Raw genomic sequence first — 21,665 nt, forward strand, 5'->3', positions numbered from 1 at the left:
TATCTTAAAGAAGATCAAATTTTTGCGAAGGTCATCTGTTTCTGTGTCCCAGAGTTAACGTGTGTGTTATGTGGCCAGCACAACGACCAACTGCCTTTAGTTTTCCCCAATAATTGTCAGGTACCCATAAGAGCTGGGTGGACTCAGAGGCGCCCTAAGTGTTCCGAAATTAAAATTCGACATCTTCACCAGGAGTCGAACCCTGGACTCCCAGCCACCGAGCCTCAGTCTTCATGTGCAGAAAGAACAAAAATGTATGATTTGTGATTATATTTTTTTTCAATTGTTAAAATTTTGTGTGAACATGAAAAGTTAAAAAATAAAAATATTTAAAAATTTTAAAATATTTAAACTGAAAATTAAAATTTTGATCTTTGTATTTTTTTTTCTTCTTTTTTTTTTCTTTTTTGTTTTGTTTTTTTTATTTTCGTTTTTTATTTTATTTTTTTCAAATTTTGACATGTTTTATAGTTCAGGGTTAGGGTAGTTTGTGTTTGTTCGCTTGCATTATTTAATTCAGTCAGATATCTATTTGTTTTATTCTTGTATAAGGCAATTTCTTCAAGTCTAAAGATTAAGGATGAGTGCAGTGTTTCACCAAAACCGCGCAGACCGAGTTTCGACCTTGTGAGTGTGTTTGTTTCCATGGTGACGTTGGGAAGGGTTTAGCGTGTGGTTGGTGGCTATGTGTGAATGTTGCAAGATGGGCGGCATTGCTCTCTATTGGCCCAGTTAGGCCAGAGACGACTCCAGATTGATAGAGTTGAAAAAACGTGTTTTTTTTTTGGTTTTATTAATTTAAATAAATTTTGTTCAAAATACCATTTTATAGTATCACTAAAGTCTTCTACATTTATGTATTTCATCTAACATTAAAAATACATGCAATATTGAAAATCAAAATAAATGTTTTATTTAGTTTTGTTCACTAAGATCATATTTAAGTTAGCTCAAGTTTTATAAGTTATGATATAATACGCCTGCAGCAGTTTCGTGGTGTAGAAAAACTTTGGTGCTCTAAGTTAATGAAAGTCCACAACTGACCTATAAATTATGCCACACCTAAAATTAAGACAACGACATAATCCTCCCAGGCACTGCTTGCTTCCCACTTCAGGAAGACACTTTCTTTGGGTCTCAGATATGTGCCCGACGACCTTTGTAAGACATTCCCAAACTGCCTATTTTAGAAGTCACATTCTGCCAGTTCTTTCCCCTACATTAGTATTGTTACGGGCTAATCTAATCTGACTTCGACTAAGTATCATTTATTACTTAACATTAGCCACAGAGCATTACAAGTTGAATATAGCTGATAACAACATTCAGTTCTATAAAATGATACTTTATTAACCACTGGGAAATCCGTCCAGTCTTCCTAAGACGTCGCTATTTCTACTTACTATTCAAAACAGCCTACTTCTAGATCATATTCAAAACAGCCTACTTCTAAATCATATTCAAAACAGCCTACTTCTAGGTCATATTCAAAACAGCCTACTTCTAGATCATATTCAAAACAGCCTACTTCTAAATCATATTCAAAACAGCCTACTTCTAGATCATATTCAAAACAGCCTACTTCTAGATCATATTCAAAACAGCCTACTTCTAGATCATATTCAAAACAGCCTATTTCTAGATCATATTCAAAACAGCCTACTTCTAGATGAAAGCCATGTTGGTCTCCTGTTCGTCTGTCTCCTACGTCATAAGTCTGTCTTACTACGTCACTACTTTTACCGTCGCTAAAACTATACACAATAAATTTGTCTAACAAAACTAACCTACTCTCTAAACTAGTACATTACAGTATTAGTAAACATCCGTCCTAAGACACAACGTCGTCAGAAAGACTCGCCAGATGTCTAGCATGTCTTCAGTCGATACAACAAAGATAAAGGCACATTCCTTGTTCCATATGCCAGGACTTGCTTGTAGAGCATGAAACGGGTTGCCTGAATCAGCCTGGAAAACCAACAATGTTTAAGTCATTTATTAATATGCATGACTAGATTGACTTATGGACACGTAATCATCTTCTTTTTTTGAAGTAACGTCTGTAATTTATAAGATAAGATGCGATAAGATAAGATAGTGTTTTGGGCCGGTGGGGGTGGCAAAACTGTTCGACCCTTTTACATATCAATATTTATCTTTCTACAGTTTAAAATTAACAATTAATCATATTTTTAAAAAAATGTTCTTTTGGTTTAGCCTCTGTAAGGAAAATGTAAATCTTAACAAAATACGCAACTGCGGTTTTATTAAGAGACAAAAATGAGCAAAGGTAGATAATAATGAACAAAGGTAGATAATCTATGTAAAAAAATCAAACACGGAGAAAATGGATAGACCAAGCTAACAAGGCAGAATGGACATTGATCCCTGACAGGTAGGCCTACTGCCCAGACCAGAGTCCAGTGTCGTTGTATTTTTGAGGCATTACGCTACTCTGAGAATTACTTGATAAACATGTTTAGATCATTCCTTCTTGAAAGAAAAAAAAAGTTTATTGTGTAAAATTCACTATTTAAAATTGCACACCAGAGCCAAACCAATGTAATTATCTAAATTCTTAATCACATACCTATATATAATGTGTGCGTCTTAAATTTTAATCACATACCTACATAGGTCAGAGATCATAACACTTCCGTAAAAATGGAAGACTTATAAAGTTATTTCTTAACATTGTCTAGGGGCATATTTGACTTCTGCTATTCTGCAGGAGCAAACGATGACATTAGAATGACTCTGTTTTTAGTTGTAATTACTTTAACACTATTAGAATGTAAGTCAAATTTTAAAGATTTACTTGAATGCATGACGCGTAGGAAGTAATCATCTATTTTGAAGTAACGTCTGTATTATATAAGATAAGATAAAGATAGGAATGGGTATAGAGCTAGATCTAGACTATAGAGTGTTCGGTTTACAAATGTCGAAATGACCTAAGTTACTAAGTGTATTTTTTTTTAAAAAGGATGCAATAATTTATGTGCATATTTTAGCAATGCACAATTAATTACATTTCTGGCACTTTAGCTTATAATATACTAATATAAAAATAATAAGGCTTGTCTTCAAGTCCGAAGATTAGTGAGGAATGCAGCATGTCCTACATATTTTGCCACATCCAGGGCAAGCATAACAATTGTCAGCAGGTGGTGGATTTAGATTTTCTTTTCGCCGTCTGCGCCTGTCATCGGCAGCGGATTTTCTTTTGTGAGCGACCTCCAGCTGTCTCGTTGTGAGGCCGCATGCAACTAGGTGCTCTCTTCTATGTCAGCTAAGGCAACTAAAATCTTTTCATATACTGTCCATCACATTGTATTGCATTTTTTTTATATCATTAACTTTTATTTGCTGGCTTGACAACGTTTGTAGAATGCCAGTAGGTCGACTCAATCAAAACATTTTGTATGGTGATCTAATAGAAGGCAGGAGAGCCGCTGGTCGTCCGTTTTTTAAGATATACGGATGTACGCGAGTGCCCATTAGAGCTGTGTGGACTCAAAGGCGCCCAAAGATCCCGAAAGTTTTATGTATAATTAGCACTATTTATTGTTTTTGAGCTAAAGAGTCTTTAACTCTTTCTCTCCTAATTGACGATGCCATCTTTGATTTGACCTCATTAAATTAAATTAATGTTTCATTATATTAACTTTACTTTGTGTTCTATAATTGGAGTATGCTTTCACCTTTAACCCTACACCAACTAAAACATATTCTGATAACAAACGAAAACGTTAGTCAATCAAAAATGAATTATTCCGTCAGAACGTGGAAAATAATACGGAGAGAAAGAGTTAAACTGTGCTGCCCTTTCCACTTAGTGAATTGCCAACTTTTGAAATATGACTGTCACCTTGATGATTTAAAAAAATAAATAAAAGTTCTCCTTTCAGACCTTGCGATCTACGGGGCAGATGATGTTAAGGTCATCTGTTTCTATGGCCAACGGTTAACGAGCAGGGTATCTTGTGGTCATCACAACGACCAACCGCCTTTACCTCCCACAACTCTTTGTACCCTAAAAATACAAATTCAGGTTTCCTGTCTTCACCAAGATTGGAACCCAGAACCCTACAGGTTCGGAAGCCTAACGCATAACCACTCAGCCACCGCCCTTCCTCCCCCCCCCCCCCTCACAACCTTTATTATACAGTTGGAGAATCATGTAGTTGCTCATACTTAAATACGTTTACTTTTAAGAGTCGATACTAATAACCATAACTCTGTTCCAGACCCTAACACTAAAATTTTACTTTTCATAATTCACTCCCCTTTCAATGCCAAAACCAAATGTTGTCTTTCATCAACCTATGACATTCTTCTCTCTTCAAACACAGCCCGAGCAGAGTTAAATTATGAAATTGTTTCATATCATGGTACGTATAACATAGATATTGATATTTCATTATATTGTTAACATTTGTTTTTATTTACAAGAGTGCGTGGTTGAGTGGGTTCGAAACGAGTTGTCGAGAGTTCGAATCCCGATTAAGATCAAGGATTTTAAACTTCGAGGCTTCTTAGTACGTCTAATTGTTTACACAAAACTGAATAGTGTTTTGGAGTCTATTTGTGTGTGTTTCTATGGTGACTGTGAGAAGAAATTAGCTATAGGTTAGTGGCTTCCTTCACTTTCGCCTATCCCTTAATCTGTTTGACAGTTGGGGCATCACACAAGATTCGTCGACCGTCTTTCTCCATTTCTGTATTTTGCATTGGTTAGAACCTCTTTCATTGGCAGGCCGTCCATTCTTTTATGTTGTCCTCCCATCGCTTTCTCTGTCTGCCTCTTCTTTTTTTTCCTGGTTCTGTCCCCTGAAGGAAGGTCTTTGCAAGCCTTGAAGACCTTGTAAAATAACCATAGAGCTTTAGTTTGCCTTTGAAACCTTTCTCTAATCTATTCGTTTGTGATGCGGTCTTTGTTTTTAATGGCTAAGCAGTGTTTGTAAGATGCAAGAAAGTCGACACTGTCGTAAACTGTCTTTGGTACAACAGACGCCCCCAGAATGCCTGAGTGAAAAGACGTGTTTTGTGAAGTGAATTAAATTTTGTTCAAAATACCATTTTAATAAATGACTTTAGTCTGCTAAATTTATTTCGTTTCATCTCAAGATGAGTTTGCCTATATTTTCATCGATCCATCCCAGTGGCGCTACAGCCCGTTGAGGGCTCCGGTCTGCTTCAACACATCTTCCCATTCAGATGTCTCCTGGGCCTTTCGTCCCCACGCCCGACCCCAACCTGTAGTCCTTCACATCACATTAACCAATAGTTAACAAGCAAAATATTAAAATCATTTTAAAAAATTAAAACAAACAAACGAACATAAATACTAATTTCTCTAAGGGGAAGTACTTCGTCCTTTAAACTATATTTACCAATAATGTAAAAGTTATTTCCCTTATGCGGAATAGCAGTATCGAATTAATTACCAATATTTTATTTTATTTTTTTGTTTGTTGATTCATGTTTGGTTAGGAACAATAAATACTTGTTTAAAGAATAACGTTAACAAATATTTAAGGGGACTTAAACCAACATATTCAACCATATCTGCGAAGTATTAGTTTCCCTTGTTGCTTGTATTCAAAGTACCACACTGCCACGTATCAATTGTGTAATTAGCTACTTTTTTTAAAATACATTAATCCTTGTCTATGTCAATGAATAATTGTGCAAATTTTCAACTTGATCCGAGAATGGATGTGGGAGAAATAACGTGTACACACTTTTAACCAGACAGACAGACAGACAGAGTAACTTGATATAAGCTTTGTACAAAATATACATTCATTATTGTAACGACTCTCTTTCTGGATCTCCGAGAAAACTGGACAAAACGACATAACCATTTCAAGAACCTGACAACTCCGGTTCCAATAAGCTTTATGTTTCAATGAAAATAGAAATAGTTTTTTTAGTTCTAAGATATAGTAGTAGGTGCTGCGTTATTCCCGTTAGATAAGCTTAGGTTTTTTTTTAATGAATTTTTTATTTCGATTGTTTTTTATTTATATTCAATTAAAGAATACCTTTTTTGTTTCTCGAATCTTAAAACAGAGCACAGACCAATTTTAAATTTACGCCAAGTGGGACCGGAAGACAACTTCGTCGCTATATGTAATTATGCCCGCTTCTCCAGAATACCAGTCGACCATTACATTATTAGCATCTCAATGCAGCGTAAGACTATTGTGGACGACACCTATCAGACCATAGCTCAGTACGACCCATTTCTTACGGAAGAGCTTGGGAAATATGCGGTAAGGGGCAAAGTTGGTGGCAGAAGTCACTACATTGTAATGGACATTATTAAATATGGCGGGAAAAATGTGTATCCTGTGTATAGAATACAAAATTATGTTGACAAGCTATGCTTTTTTTGAAAGTTATATGTTAGTGTTTGTAGACTTTTAAACACTACTTGACTCAGTTTTCTAGGTTCTTTCGTTCGTAGTTCAATTGCTTTTTTTGAAACTCTAGTTGGCAACATTAAAGTTGAATTAAGGGTCTTGGATATTTTTATAAAGCTTAAATCAACTCACTCTGTCAGTCTGTCTGACTTTAAGTCTGTCTGTCTGTCTGGTAAAAAGTTTTAACATCTCCCATTCTCGAATCAAGTTAAGACTTTGCTTACGTATTTATTTAAAAATAAAATTCTGAAAAGATATGAATCAACCAAAAAAATTATACAATTAGTTAATTAATTGTTGGTGATTAATTATATTGTTTGATTTCGAAATAAGGGGAATAAATGCTACTTAATATATATTTGTGGCATTTTACGACTATGTATATAATTTCTACCCTTCGCATCTTCTTGTGTGACTATAGATGCCAATCCTTGATACACAGCTGCGGTCACAGGTTGGGCATATATAATCACCAGGCGCCGTTGCATTTTCACCCTTATTTCTGCTTCTGTTGTGTATGGCAATCCGAGACCCTTCCTTTATGCTCTCTCTCCATGTGGATCTATCCAGTGTTACTTTTCCCCAGCTGCTAGTGTCGATTTTGAAGAGCTTCATGTCGCCTTGGCACACATCCGTATACCTTAAAAGCGGGCGACAAGCGGCTTTCCTGCCTTCTATTAGATCACCATACAGGGTGTCCTGTGGAAGTCAATATAAATGTTAACCAATTAGTTAATCATTTAGTACTAATTTAATTAATTTAGTTTTATGTAATAGAAAGGGAGATAAACATTGTAATTTTCTGATAAATGGCGGTACCTCAGCAGTTCCTTCCCATAGATAAGCTTTATTTTTTTTTAGTATATTTTTTCTATTGCTTGTTTAATTATCGTGAGATTCCAAATAAATATAAAATGTTTTATATTCTTTTTTTTCCCAATAACATAAATAATAGGATAGTATTCGTTTTACATTTAATAATTGTTTATATGTTTGTATCTGTAAAAAAGGAATATTATCATAAACTTAATTTTCTTGTTTAGGCCTATCTGTCAAAGACTTTCAGAAGTATAAATGTAATACTTTTATATCTATAAGCACGGCATACCATTGTTTGAACTATGAGAATGCCGCAAGGCTCTTTGCAAAGGCTCTTTGCTAATATTTGATGGTACCTAAGTGTGTCTCTTGTTTATATTTCAGATATATCTTTATTCTCTGCTTTTGTTTCTTTGGCTCGTTCTGTTTGTTCCGAGTTCTCTTTGTTCTGATTTATCTTTGTTCTGATTTATCTTTGTTCTGATTTATCTTTGTTCTGAGTTATCTTTGTTCTGAGTTATCTTTGTTCTGATTATCTTTGTTCTGAGTTATCTTTTTTCTGAGTTATCTTTGTTCCGAGTTCTCTTCGTTCTGATTTATCTTTGTTCTGAGTTCTCTTTGTTCTGAGTTATCTTTGTTCCGAGTTCTCTTTGTTCTGAGTTATCTTATCTTTCGAGTGTGGGTTTCACTTGATTTTATACTGTTGTTTCAGTTTTCTCATAAGTTTCCTACTATCATTTACCCGTCTAATGTTCAATTATGATGTAGCTATTCTCTTTATATTTGTTTTTCTTTTGTTGGGGCATTTCTGAAATTTTAACATTTTGGTGGAATCCTATAAAACATAAATTCATTTTCGTTTCTCCAACAGTACGTCCCGACAGACAGAAGATGGTTTTATAAATTCAGCGGCCAGGCAAGCTTCTTCAACAAGAAATACATGCAGATTGTATTAAACGCCACGAACGCTGGCTACAGAGATGCTGGTTTTTACAGGTGCAAGATGACGCCAGAAAATTCTGAAAATCCCTGGCTCTCGGATATTTTTGAATTAGAGACAAGAGGTATTGCACAAATTGGCAACTGCGTTGCGGGAAGTTGTATGGTTAGGACAATTGCTTTAAGCCAGTGTTTCCCAAACTATTTTTCTTAAAGGAACAAATCGTACATTCTGAGTATTTAGCAGTACAGCTAGCTTATTTATTTAAGAAGATATTATTTCACATATTTGCCTACTAGTTAATTATACCAGTTGTTCGCGAAACACCTATTTAGGCATCGCGGAAAACCAGCATCCCTCGGTTTGAGTTTTGGAAACACTGATCTAGAGGCATAAAAGAGTAAAGATTTTTTGTTGTTGTTGTGGTGGGTTATATTTTGTTTAAAACTAAGTTTATTTCATTACTTTTATATCTATCTCTCATTTCAAGTTAAATATGTGCATAAGGAGATAATGAGACGCGTAGAAAATTACAGGTTTTACTTTCTTTGAATGTCTTTAGTAATCAGCTTTTTTTCTCCAGCATTGATTGGCGACTCAAGACTATACCAAGGAATTTATATTCGTGTCTTTCCTCCCTTTAGCAAGCTCTGGGGATTGGGGGGTAACGCAGTGAGACTCACCTAGAGAGTTTAGGGGGGCGACCAAGTGCTAAACATTTTCCTGCATTCTGAGCTTCGGTAATTGATATTCTAGCCGCCTGGTGTCTACGCCATCTGCAATCCGGCACGCTTTCTTTATGATCGCTCTCCTTGTGGATCTATCTCAGGGGTTCTCAACCTGTAGATTGCGACCCCCTTAAGGGTAGAATGACGATTAGCCAGGGGTCGCCTAAGACCATAGGAAATAATGTTTCTTGGTCTTGTCTTAGTACACATTTTTTACCATAGTTGTAGTTACTAATTTTTATTACAACTGCTATTCGAGAAAGGTGTCGTAGACAACTGAACCTGAATTTAACTCAATTATTTCAATTTATTTGGATTAAGTCAATTATTAAACAGCGCTACATCTTGGCATTGTGGAATCATACATATCATTTCTATGGTTAAGATTTATAGCACGTCGTTGCTTAAGTAAGGGCAATGTCGATTATAACTAACAATATGCCATGTTATTGAAGGTAATGTTTTTCATTATGTAGCAGCCCTTCAGAAACGGACCTCGAATGTTAAAAACAATGTTTAGAAAAAAAAATTGTTTTGTGATGATTTTTTTTAACAGTAAGTTTGTACTTCAAGAGTTTAAGTTTGACTTTATGCAGGAATTGAAAAAAACCTATCACGTCATTTGTAACAAAGTTCTGTCGCCAAATTTATGTTAATTGACGAGTTTCTGTTTTACCAACCTCTGGAAACGACTAGTACGGCCTGAGAGACTTGGTTCCTTTTTGGACAAATATCCCGGGCATGCTACCCTGCCTCATAGTGGCGCCCGGGTGGAAACGATCGTAGGCTAAAGGCGTAGCAAAACAAGACTCCCGTGGGGGTGCCTAAGGGGGTGCGAGAGCATCCTCATTGCACTGTGCGGAGTTGTAAAAAAGCCCCCACAACCTTGTCACAATCCAGGCGCTGTTCCTCAAGGGGCCGATACATAAATGGCGTGTCCCGCACGGTTAGCCTGGTATAGAAATGGCAAATGGCGGGGGTCTTAGTGTACTCGGTCTCTTGCCGAGAGTCTGACCCACCTGCCAGACAGAACAGTGTAGACTGTTCTCATTCAGGCCGGTGAGAAGGAGCTCGAAGTAAATGGACAAATATCAAAATCTCTTGGGAAACAAAAATGGTGTCTGCTGTCACGAGTCGAGTCTGTGACCTATTTCGACCAGTTTCTAGAAGCAAGTTCAAACCAGTGCAAGTGTCCAGCGTAAACAAGTTAATTTTAGATATCCAATCAAAGAAAGAGGTTAAGAAAAAAAATAGTACACGTCAGCTTCTAGAAGGTCAAAGTTACTAAAATAATTATCTGAGAAGGTTCCATGATCTGGAACGTACGATCAAAGAAAGTATAAATAAGGGGAAAGTCAGTTGGACGGGGTCCTCGCATAGTAGTAGTTCTTGTAGAGCGATGGTCCTCGCTCAGTCCTTGATTAGTAATAAGTTTTGTGATATTAGCGGGTCCATTAAGTAAAGTTTTAGTAGTTGAAGTTGAAGTTATACTAAGTGAAGTTTTATGTATCTTTAAGTTTTATTTATGAAGTGTCAAGTTGTTATTGAATTAAGAAGTTAATTTGATGTGAAAGTTGAAGAAGTTATTAAAGAAGTTTGAAGGAAATACAGAGAGATGTTTCTTTCTTCATTTCATATGAATTCATCAACTTATTAATACAATCCTTCGGCCAGTTCGTCACACTGCACAGATGATGCAAATATTTTAGTCTTGATTTCAACTCTGATACAAGATAAAGCTATCAAAAGTCATCGGAATTCACCATATGATTTATCGACATATATAAGTAACAAAAGTACTGCCTCGAGAATGGAAAAAAGTCACAACAAGGATCAAATGCAGTATGCCTCGATTTGTCACAAACAAACAAAACAAAAACAAAGAAAAAAAAAACAACCAATCAAAATGTAACTTCAGCTTTGATTTACAAAATAAAAACTACATATTTTATGATATTTAGAGTTACGCACCCTGTTAGCGACGCTATAAATTGTTTACCACACGATCAGCCAGGCATCCATTCTTTCTTAACTCTTTCTCTCCCTAATTATTTACCACTTTCTGACGGAATCAACGTTGGTATCGTCGGTTAGGAGAGAAAGAGTTAATATAGATTATAGATGCACCATGACACGGTGTATAGTGAAATTCGGTAGGCTAATACATTATTCTCTTTGTCGAAGTGCAGCTCCTTTGATTGTGAGCATACACAGTGTCGGCCCCGGGAACAGTTTCACCGCCCACTGTGACAAAAGCATGTTCGCCTCTAGCCCCAATAAGGTTATCGTAAGCTTGGAGCTACAGTACAGAGACCTGGGCTCTAATGACAGTTTTAGAACCCTTGCAAGAAATCCATCGAAAAATCCCAACTGGGTGAGTGAGACATGACTTCAGTATTAGATGTAAAGATTTCTTTTACATTTCAAATATGGACATAAAATCTAAATGTTATTTAACCTTGGTTAAGCAAATATTAGAATAAGCATCCTCTGTTTGGGACCCCTCAACTCAAGAAAACATAAAGAAACTAAAACTGGCACAAAATATCTTATCTTATATAATACAGAAGTTACTTCAAAAAAAGAAGATGATTACGTCCTACGCGTCATTTAGTCATGCATATTAACCAGTGACTTAAATTCTGCCAAGTCACTGGTTTTCCTGGCTAGCTCAGGCAACCCATTCCATGCTCTAATAGCACTAGGGAAGAAGGAGTATTTGTACAAATTTGTCCTAGCATATGGGACGAGGAAACAGTGCAGTGAGACTCATAGCAAACGAATATTCACATTTCATTAGAGTAACACCTTTAGAAAAAGCTTAAAAATTTAGAAAGCCTTATCCCTTTTAGACGCGTGTGGTACTTCTAAACCCTAGCATTGTTAATCCATGTTGTTTTTTTATACTCATTGTAAAAAAAGCTCCGCAATTGAAGGGTTAAGTACAGAAGACTTAAAAGTAAATTATAAATTATTCATAAAACACTGAACCATAATCTTCAAATACAAAAACCAAATCTAAAATACTCAGAAAGACACAGAGACAACAGCACGAATCTCGTTCCATATTCTTAGACCAATATGTACAAATACTCATTATTCCCTTGAGCAAAGTCTGGGTTGCCTGAATCAGGTTGGAAAACCAACGACTTGGTAGAGTTTAACTAAGTGATTAACATGCATGTCTAGATTGAACTACAAACATGCGTAGGACTTCTTTTTTGAAGTAACGTCTGCATTGCATAACTATATCTCATTAACTATATCTCATTAACTATATCTCATTAACTATATCTCATTAACTATATCTCATTAACTATATCTCATTAACTATATCTCATTAACTATATCTCATTAACTATATCTCATTAAATATATTAACTATATCTCATTAACTATATCTCATTAACTATATCTCATTAACTATATCTCATTAACTATATCTCATTAACTATATTAACTATATCTCATTAACTATATCTCATTAACTATATTAACTATATCTCATTAACTATATCTCATTAACTATATCTCATTAACTATATCTCATTAACTGTATCTCATTAACTATATCTCATTAACTATATCTCATTAACTATATCTCATTAACTATATCTCATTAACTATATCTCATTAACTATATCTCATTAACTGTATCTCATTAACTATATCTCATTAACTATATCTCATTAACTATATTAACTATATCTCATTAACTATATCTCATTAACTATATTAACTATATCTCATTAACTATATCTCATTAACTATATCTCATTAACTATATCTCATTAACTATATCTCATTAACTATATCTCATTAACTGTATCTCATTAACTATATCTCATTAACTATATCTCATTAACTATATTAACTATATCTCATTAACTATATCTCATTAACTATATCTCATTAACTATATCTCATTAACTGTATCTCATTAACTATATCTCATTAACTATATCTCATTAACTATATCTCATTAACTGTATCTCATTAACTATATCTCATTAACTATATCTCATTAACTATATCTCATTAACTATATCTCATTAACTATATCTCATTAACTATATCTCATTAACTGTATCTCATTAACTATATCTCATTAACTCATTAACTGTATCTCATTAACTATATCTCATTAACTATATCTCATTAACTATATTAACTATATCTCATTAACTATATCTCATTAACTATATCTCATTAACTATATCTCATTAACTGTATCTCATTAACTATATCTCATTAACTATATCTCATTAACTATATCTCATTAACTGTATCTCATTAACTATATCTCATTAACTATATCTCATTAACTATATCTCATTAACTATATCTCATTAACTATATCTCATTAACTATATCTCATTAACTGTATCTCATTAACTATATCTCATTAACTATATCTCATTAACTATATTAACTATATCTCATTAACTATATCTCATTAACTATATTAACTATATCTCATTAACTATATTAACTATATCTCATTAACTATATCTCATTAACTATATCTCATTAACTATATGTCATTAACTATATCTCATTAACTATATTAACTATATCTCATTAACTATATCTCATTAACTGTATCTCATTAACTATATCTCATTAACTATATCTCATTAACTATATTAACTATATCTCATTAACTATATCTCATTAACTATATCTCATTAACTATATCTCATTAACTATATCTCATTAACTATATCTCATTAACTATATCTCATTAACTGTATCTCATTAACTATATTAACTATATCTCATTAACTATATCTCATTAACTATATCTCATTAACTATATCTCATTAACTATATCTCATTAACTATATCTCATTAACTATATTAACTATATCTCATTAACTATATCTCATTAACTGTATCTCATTACACGTTGAATCAATATTCTTCTATAACTGGTACATGTACGAATTTTTTTTACCACGAAGCTTTTTCAAGCATTATTTTCAGTAAGAATTTAGGTCGCCCTTATTTGTTAAGTTGAAATACCTTTTGAAATAAACCAACCACCGGGAAAGAACATAAAGTAAAGAGTATATTTGGGAGAGCCTTACGTGTCAAGGCAAAGACCTAAACGCTGAAACATATTTATTTGACAGTTTATACCAGTCGGGAGGAAATGGAAAGTCTATTTCGACCAGACGTTCGCAGAACACGACACTTCCTCCGCCCTAGGGATAACCTTGACAGTGGGCGACGCAGGATGCGAAGACGCTGGGGAGTATCGATGTGCCAGGCTTGTACAAGGCGCCACAGCATATGAATTCAGCGACGTTTACAAACTCATAGCTAAAGGTAACTTAAAGCACAGAGATTTAAATGCATTGTATATATATATATATGGATGTATGCACGCCACTACCTTTAAAATGCTTACTAATGTCTATGTAAATATCTGTGTATGTATGTACGAATGCATGTACATGTGTATGTATGTATCTATCTCAAGGGCGGAGCTAGGAATTTTCCATCGCTTGGGGACCCGGGGGCTTGATCTCTTTGGGGGCCCCTGCATTTTTTCGTAATATTTAATTTTTAATGTAAAAAAAAACCACTCATTTGGGGGCCCCCCCTCAAGTGGGGGCCCGGGGGGATTTTCAAATTCTCCCCCCTCCTCCCCCCACCCTAGCTACGCCACTGATCTATCTAGCTATCTATATATTATGATGGATGTTTATTCTGTATTGTAGTCAAACTGTAGACAGGTTGTCAAAATGATGACAATTACTCAGCAGTGTTTGGGTTTCATGTTCGGGCGTAGTCAATGCAGTTGACCAACAGCACAGAACAACAAACATCTATTTAACTAGTGAAAAGATGTGGTCAACACTGCCGAACAATAAATATAATGTTTAATCCAAGAAAAAGGCCACAGACAATGTCTTTGTCAAATAAAACACGTCATTACCCTCTAGAGCAGCGGTTCTCAACCTTTTAACCTCGGCGACCCCTTTTTACAACTCCTCGCTCTTCCTCGACCCCCACCCCCACACACACAGCAATAGAAGAATTGACAGAAACAATATATTTATCTATGGTCTTAGGCGACCCCTGGCAAATCGTCAATCAGGGGGTCGCGACCCACAAGTTCAGAACCCCTGCTCTAGAGAATCCTATCGTTAACTGATGTTCCAGTCTCTAACCCAAAATATCCCAAGCGTCACTAGTCCCGTTCAATATACGTCTTCTATGGTGCGTCTCTAACTAACTAATAATATAAAGAAAGTGCCTTACAATATATATTTATCTAGCTATCTATGTATGTATCTAGCTATCTATATATCTATTTATCTATCTCTATATATCTATTTATCTATCTCTATCTATCTATCCATCTACGTATCTATCTATCTATCTATCTATCTATCTATCTTTATGAAAAACTGTAGACAATATCATTGATATCATTCTCAAACTCTAACTATAGTTATGCCCTGAAAAAATCAGCACATTCATTAGGGCATGTCATACAAAACACACTAAGATAAATGTGTATTTGAAATATAAAATCTTTAACGTGTGTGGGAGTAGGCCTAAATATAAACTTTATGAGTTCTTTATTAATTGTACAGAACCATTCCTTCTCAATGATCTGATAGTAACACCCAAGAGTAACTTTGGTCCATTTGCTTCATTAAGTCACTTTGGCGATACTGTCACTATGGAATGTAGATATAGGGTAAGTCAATTTACTTTTCAAGCTATTTAAAAAAAATCATAATTTAGGTCCCTTGCAGTGGTGTAGCTATAGGGGAGGGGGAGGAGGGGGAGGGGGGAGAATTTGAAAATCCACCCGAGCCTCCACATGAGGGGGGCCCCAAAATGAGTGTTTTTACATTAAATATGAAATATTACGCAAAATGTAGGGGCCCCCAAAGACGTCGAGCCCCCAAATGATGGACAATTCCCAGCTACGCCCATGGTCCCTTGTTACAAATGGCCAGCCTTGAAATCACGTTTAAATTTAATTTCCCCCTTTTTTGTCTTGTCAGAATTAGTTTGAGTCAGTCATGTTATCAAATTTTGTAATAGATCTAGACCAGAGGTTCTCAACCTGTAGGTCGCGATCCCCTTGGGGATCGATTGACGATTTGCCAGGGGTCGCCTAAGACCATCAAAAATAAGGATGGTTATTGTCTATTCTTCTATTGCTGTTGGGGGTGTGGGTCACGGCAGAGTGGTATATTGTGGAAAGGGGTCGCCGAGCTTGAAAGGTTGAGAACCACTGATCTAGTCCAACAATAATTAATCTGTTCGGTTAAACTATTTTTACAAATTGTTTTTTCTTAGCGCTGTTTAGTGTGCAAAGACGTCGAGCCCCCCAAATGATGGAAAATTCCTAGCTACGCCCATGATCCCTTTACATCATCTGCCCTATTGACCACAATTTCTGACAGGGGATCTTTATGTTGTTGTTGTTTTTTTTTTAATACGATTAGTGAAATTTCCTTTTTTTTTTTATGACGCACAGCTTGTTGTTTATATTTACCAGGGACCGAAATATCTTAAGCATCAATGGAAGATAGATGAGGGGCGATCCTTGGACGACGTCTTTGGACAGAATTACGCGTATCCCAAGGGCCAGGCCATCTTGACCAAAGACTCGGACAACTGCTCGACCTATTTTTACAGCAAGAATCTCATCTTCAGGATCAAGACGACGCTGAATGTTACGTACTACTGTGCGGTCGACAACAACGGGGAGGAGTCGTCAGTCCACTTTACGGTCCTCGTTAGTCAAGATGGTAGGTAATTGACCCGTGACTAATGTAAGAGTGTCTCATCTGCGTCTGTATGATTTGTAGTGTTTAGCAAATAGGTTGTGTGATTCTGTACGCGTCAAATTAGTCAAATTACTGGCGAGCCCAATAATCCGTTCCTCAAGGGGCCGTTACACTAATGGCGAGCCCTCCACGGTTAGCTTGGTACAACATAGGAAAATGGCGGAGGTCCCCGGTGCGCTCGGCCTTCGTCCATGTCTAGCCCATGTGTTGAGGGGCCAGATGCATCGGAAATAGCAATGCTTTACATAGGCATTGACTTGGGTCTCTTCCAGACAGAACTGTGCTCATACAGGTTTGTTTTTTTACTGTTTGACGCTCAAACAGGTTTTTTTTTCAAACTTAGAGCTCGAAGAGCCTTCGGCTCAGCTCTTAGACAATCTAACACAACTCCACAGAGTGAACAATCAAAAGGCGTATGCACTATAACTGTTAAATTCACAACGGGAGCAGTCTAGTCTCAGTCATGTACGATGTTACCTCTGTGAAAGCCTAGCCCTAAACTGTCAGTTTAATATAGGTAAGCTACAGTCTCACTTTGGATTAGTGTCGTCACAATTGTGCGTTCACTATCAGTCACCTATATATATATATATATATATATATATATATATAGTTCGTCCATCGTGGTTCGATGATGACCACTTGTGTTTGGGGGGGGGGGGGATGACAAGTGGCTTGCGTTGGAATTTGGATTAAAGTGAGGAGGATTCGCGCAACCGTCGACCTCACTCTCTCGCCCTAAAGCCCGTCCTTTTCCGGAAGCAAGATTTGGTCAAGACGTCCGGGGACAAGCTTGGGTGCAGTGGATGACCAGAGACTTTCTGTGTGTCTTGTCCTGCTCTTGAGTACTCCACAGCACTGTGCTGGTACTTGCCATTCTGTCCGATTAGTCTAGTTTTGTGACGTTACGCACAGGCCGCCAAGTCCAGACTTCACTTGCTAGGTTTGACAGAACCTCAGTGTACTGAATGCCATGGACACGTCAGATACCCTCTACCTGGTTTAGCCGGCCAGTCAAAAGCCGTTTCCGGGGTGTGGCCGCTGCGCATGCTACAGCTTCTGGGAGCCACAGGTGAGAGTTGGGTACCGAGTGGGGACCAAGAGTGAGCCAAGCTACCCTCAAAAAGAGGGTACGACTACCTGTCCACTAGAGGTGCTAGCCCTCCTAGATACCCCATACACCCCAGTCACCTAAAGTTGGTCTCAAGTATCAAATAAATAATAGGCGTAGGGCTAGTTCATAGCTGATGCTATCTATCTATCCTACGTCCTACAGAAAAGGAATATATGTTTATTTTACATACGTTACAGCATTACTGGCTATGATTTCTTTTTGGGGTTATGTAGACCGCCATATTGTTATTACAATGGCTATTGTGAATCTACTTGTTGTTATTGTATAGCCTTCCTATATCATCCAAGAGTATTACACAACATTTGTAACTAGAAATTCAGCTATTTTATAGCAATCCTAAATAAACATAGAGTTAAATCCCGACTTTTTTTCATAAATGACGCTTATAGTTAAATAAAAACTTTTAATCAAACTATCTCTCTTTATCTAGGACTCCGGAGTTACAACGAGATGATGAGTAAGTATGTGAGATTGTAATAGATTTAAGCAAGGGAGGTAAATGTAGTGTCTGTACTTCAATGTGTTTGTTATCTGCTTAATGCCCTTGTCTTGAATTGATCACACAACATTACTACTCTTTAGTGACTTGGCTAGTATTACCTTGAGTATGAGTTAGACACACTTAAGGGTGATTCATTTGACAGGACTTGTGAATACTTCAACTATTTACACCAGAGGTTATTAAACTTTTTATGACCAGGGGGACCCATTTACACTACATATAGCAGCCCACGGACCTAAGTAAAAAAAAAAAAAAAGCTACTTAAGTGCGTATTATATAAGTAGCGAATGTAAAAAAAAAATAGAAACAATTTTTTTTTTGAAGAAGTGAATATCGAGATTATAATTTTTGTTTAAATTAAAATTAAAAAAAAAAAAAATTAACATAGATGAAATTGAGATTTTTTTTTCAGTGTATTCATGCGCGTTATAACGCGCACACATTTCTAGTCGTAAGTTCTTTTAGATGTGATGAGGTCCATTAGCTGCCTGGTCGTGCGGTACATTGTTTTAAGACTAAGACTAAGACTAAGACTAAGACTAAGACTGAGACTGAGACTAAGACTAAGACTAAGACTGAGACTAAGACTAAGACTAAGACTAAGACTAAGACTAAGACTAAGACTAAGACTAAGACTAAGACTAAGACTAAGACTGAGACTAAGACTAAGACTGAGACTGAGACTAAGACTGAGACTAAGACTGAGACTGAGACTAAGACTAAGACTGAGACTAAGACTGAGACTGAGACTAAGACTAAGACTAAGACTAAGACTAAGACTAAGACTAAGACTGAGACTAAGACTGAGACTGAGACTAAGACTAAGACTGAGACTAAGACTAAGACTGAGACTGAGACTAAGACTGAGACTAAGACTAAGACTGAGACTGAGACTAAGACTAAGACTAAGACTAAGACTAAGACTAAGACTAAGACTGAGACTAAGACTGAGACTGAGACTAAGACTAAGACTAAGACTAAGACTAAGACTAAGACTAAGACTAAGACTAAGACTGAGACTGAGACTAAGACTAAGACTAAGACTAAGACTAAGACTAAGACTAAGACTAAGACTAAGACTAAGACTAAGACTAAGACTAAGACTAAGATTGAGACTGAGACTAAGACTAAGACTAAGACTGAGACTAAGACTAAGACTAAGACTAAGACTAAGACTGAGACTAAGACTAAGACTAAGACTAAGACTAAGACTAAGACTAAGACTAAGACTAAGACTAAGACTAAGACTAAGACTAAGACTAAGACTAGACTAAGACTAAGACTAAGACTAGACTAAGACTAAGACTAAGACTAAGACTAGACTAAGACTAAGACTAAGACTAGACTAAGACTAAGACTAAGACTGAGACTGAGACTAAGACTAAGACTGAGACTAAGACTGAGACTGAGACTAAGACTAAGACTAAGACTAAGACTAAGACTAAGACTAAGACTGAGACTAAGACTGAGACTGAGACTAAGACTAAGACTGAGACTAAGACTAAGACTGAGACTGAGACTAAGACTGAGACTAAGACTAAGACTGAGACTGAGACTAAGACTAAGACTAAGACTAAGACTAAGACTAAGACTAAGACTGAGACTAAGACTGAGACTGAGACTAAGACTAAGACTAAGACTAAGACTAAGACTAAGACTAAGACTAAGACTAAGACTGAGACTGAGACTAAGACTAAGACTAAGACTAAGACTAAGACTAAGACTAAGACTAAGACTAAGACTAAGACTAAGACTAAGACTAAGATTGAGACTGAGACTAAGACTAAGACTAAGACTGAGACTAAGACTAAGACTAAGACTAAGACTAAGACTGAGACTAAGACTAAGACTAAGACTAAGACTAAGACTAAGACTAAGACTAAGACTAAGACTAAGACTAAGACTAAGACTAAGACTAGACTAAGACTAAGACTAAGACTAGACTAAGACTAAGACTAAGACTAAGACTAGACTAAGACTAAGACTAAGACTAGACTAAGACTAAGACTAAGACTAAGACTAAGACTAAGACTAAGACTAAGACTAAGACTAAGACTAGACTAAGACTAAGACTAGACTAAGACTAAGACTAGACTAAGACTAAGACTGAGACTAAGACTAAGACTAAGACTAAGACTAGACTAAGACTAAGACTAAGACTAGACTAAGACTAAGACTAGACTAAGACTAAGACTAAGACTAAGACTAAGACTAAGACTAGACTAAGACTAGACTAAGACTAAGACTAGACTAAGACTAAGACTAAGACTAAGACTAGACTAAGACTAAGACTAAGACTAAGACTAAGACTAAGACTAGACTAAGACTAAGACTAAGACTAAGACTAGACTAAGACTAAGACTGCTTTATTGATCCTTATGGAAATTTGCTGTGATTACAAGGACGCTTACTTGATTAATTGGAAACGATTAATGCAATGTCACTAAATATTTGCCTTTTTTATTTAAAGTACTTTTTTAAAAATTTGACTTGCTTCACAGATGCTGCGGCGACGAATGAGAATCCCATCATAGACTTCCCACTTCCATCTGCTATAATTGCGACAATACTATTATATATGAAAAGCACAACTATAACAGTCTAGAGCTAGGGACCTGCCATATTTGGTGTCATGTCTTGAAAGGCGATAGTGCAGAATAAATGATGGACGCAGCTAGTGACTTCACAGCTCGCTTACTTCCCTTCTCTACTTATCTCCCTTAGTAAACATAACATGCAGAAAACATGTAAAGAGAATTTTAGCGTTTGCTTTTTTTTTTAAATTTTTATATCTGTTTTTATGACTGTTTGATGGACAGATGTAGAAAGCTTAATATAAATTGTAAACTTGTGACAGTGTCTTTGACCTTTCATACCACCATTTGCTGGTCCAGCTTGTAAATACATTTGTTTATCCATTGTTAACAGTCGTACACTTTGGTCCTATTTATCTTAAGATTAAGATTGTTCTTTTACTCTCTCTTTGTCTGCCTCTTTTTCGTTCTGTGATACTCTTTTTCTTTCTCTCTCTTTCTTTCTCTTTCTTTCGTTCTGTTTCTCTGTTTCTATCGTTCTGTTTCTCTGTTTCTTTCTCTTTATTTCGGTCTGTTTCTCTGTTTCTTTCTCTTTCTTTCGTTCTGTTTCTCTGTTTCTTTCGTTCTGTTTCTCTGTTTCTTTCTCTTTCTTTCGTTCTGTTTCTCTGTTTCTTTCTCTTTCTTTCGTTCTGTTTCTCTGTTTCTTTCTCTTCATTTAGTTCTGTTTCTCTGTTTTTTTCTCTTTATTTAGTTCTG

General features: G+C 36.0%; 2 protein-coding genes across 2 annotated transcripts in view; both read left to right on the top strand.

The window, feature by feature from the left end:
* The window catches only part of LOC106080226 (uncharacterized), a 40,071-nt gene extending 39,787 nt beyond the window's left edge, over positions 1-284 (top strand). Inside the window, exon 25 of the mRNA XM_056017675.1 lies at positions 1-284. This exon is cut by the window's left edge and continues 402 nt beyond it. The gene's annotated coding sequence lies outside the window, so the exon portion shown is untranslated.
* Positions 285-2,645: 2,361 nt separating this feature from the next.
* LOC106075276 (uncharacterized) lies at positions 2,646-21,124 on the top strand. The gene is made up of 10 exons (XM_056016648.1): positions 2,646-2,794; positions 4,356-4,394; positions 6,079-6,281; positions 8,122-8,314; positions 11,108-11,292; positions 14,054-14,249; positions 15,527-15,633; positions 16,447-16,699; positions 18,304-18,330; positions 20,877-21,124. Exons 1-10 carry the CDS (start codon positions 2,752-2,754, stop codon positions 20,978-20,980), a joined length of 1,350 nt encoding a protein of 449 aa, XP_055872623.1. The 5' UTR covers positions 2,646-2,751; the 3' UTR covers positions 20,981-21,124.
* Positions 21,125-21,665: the final 541 nt, after the last annotated feature.

Source organism: Biomphalaria glabrata, chromosome 18, assembly GCF_947242115.1.
Source record: "Biomphalaria glabrata chromosome 18, xgBioGlab47.1, whole genome shotgun sequence".
Taxonomy (NCBI): Eukaryota; Metazoa; Mollusca; class Gastropoda; family Planorbidae; genus Biomphalaria; species Biomphalaria glabrata.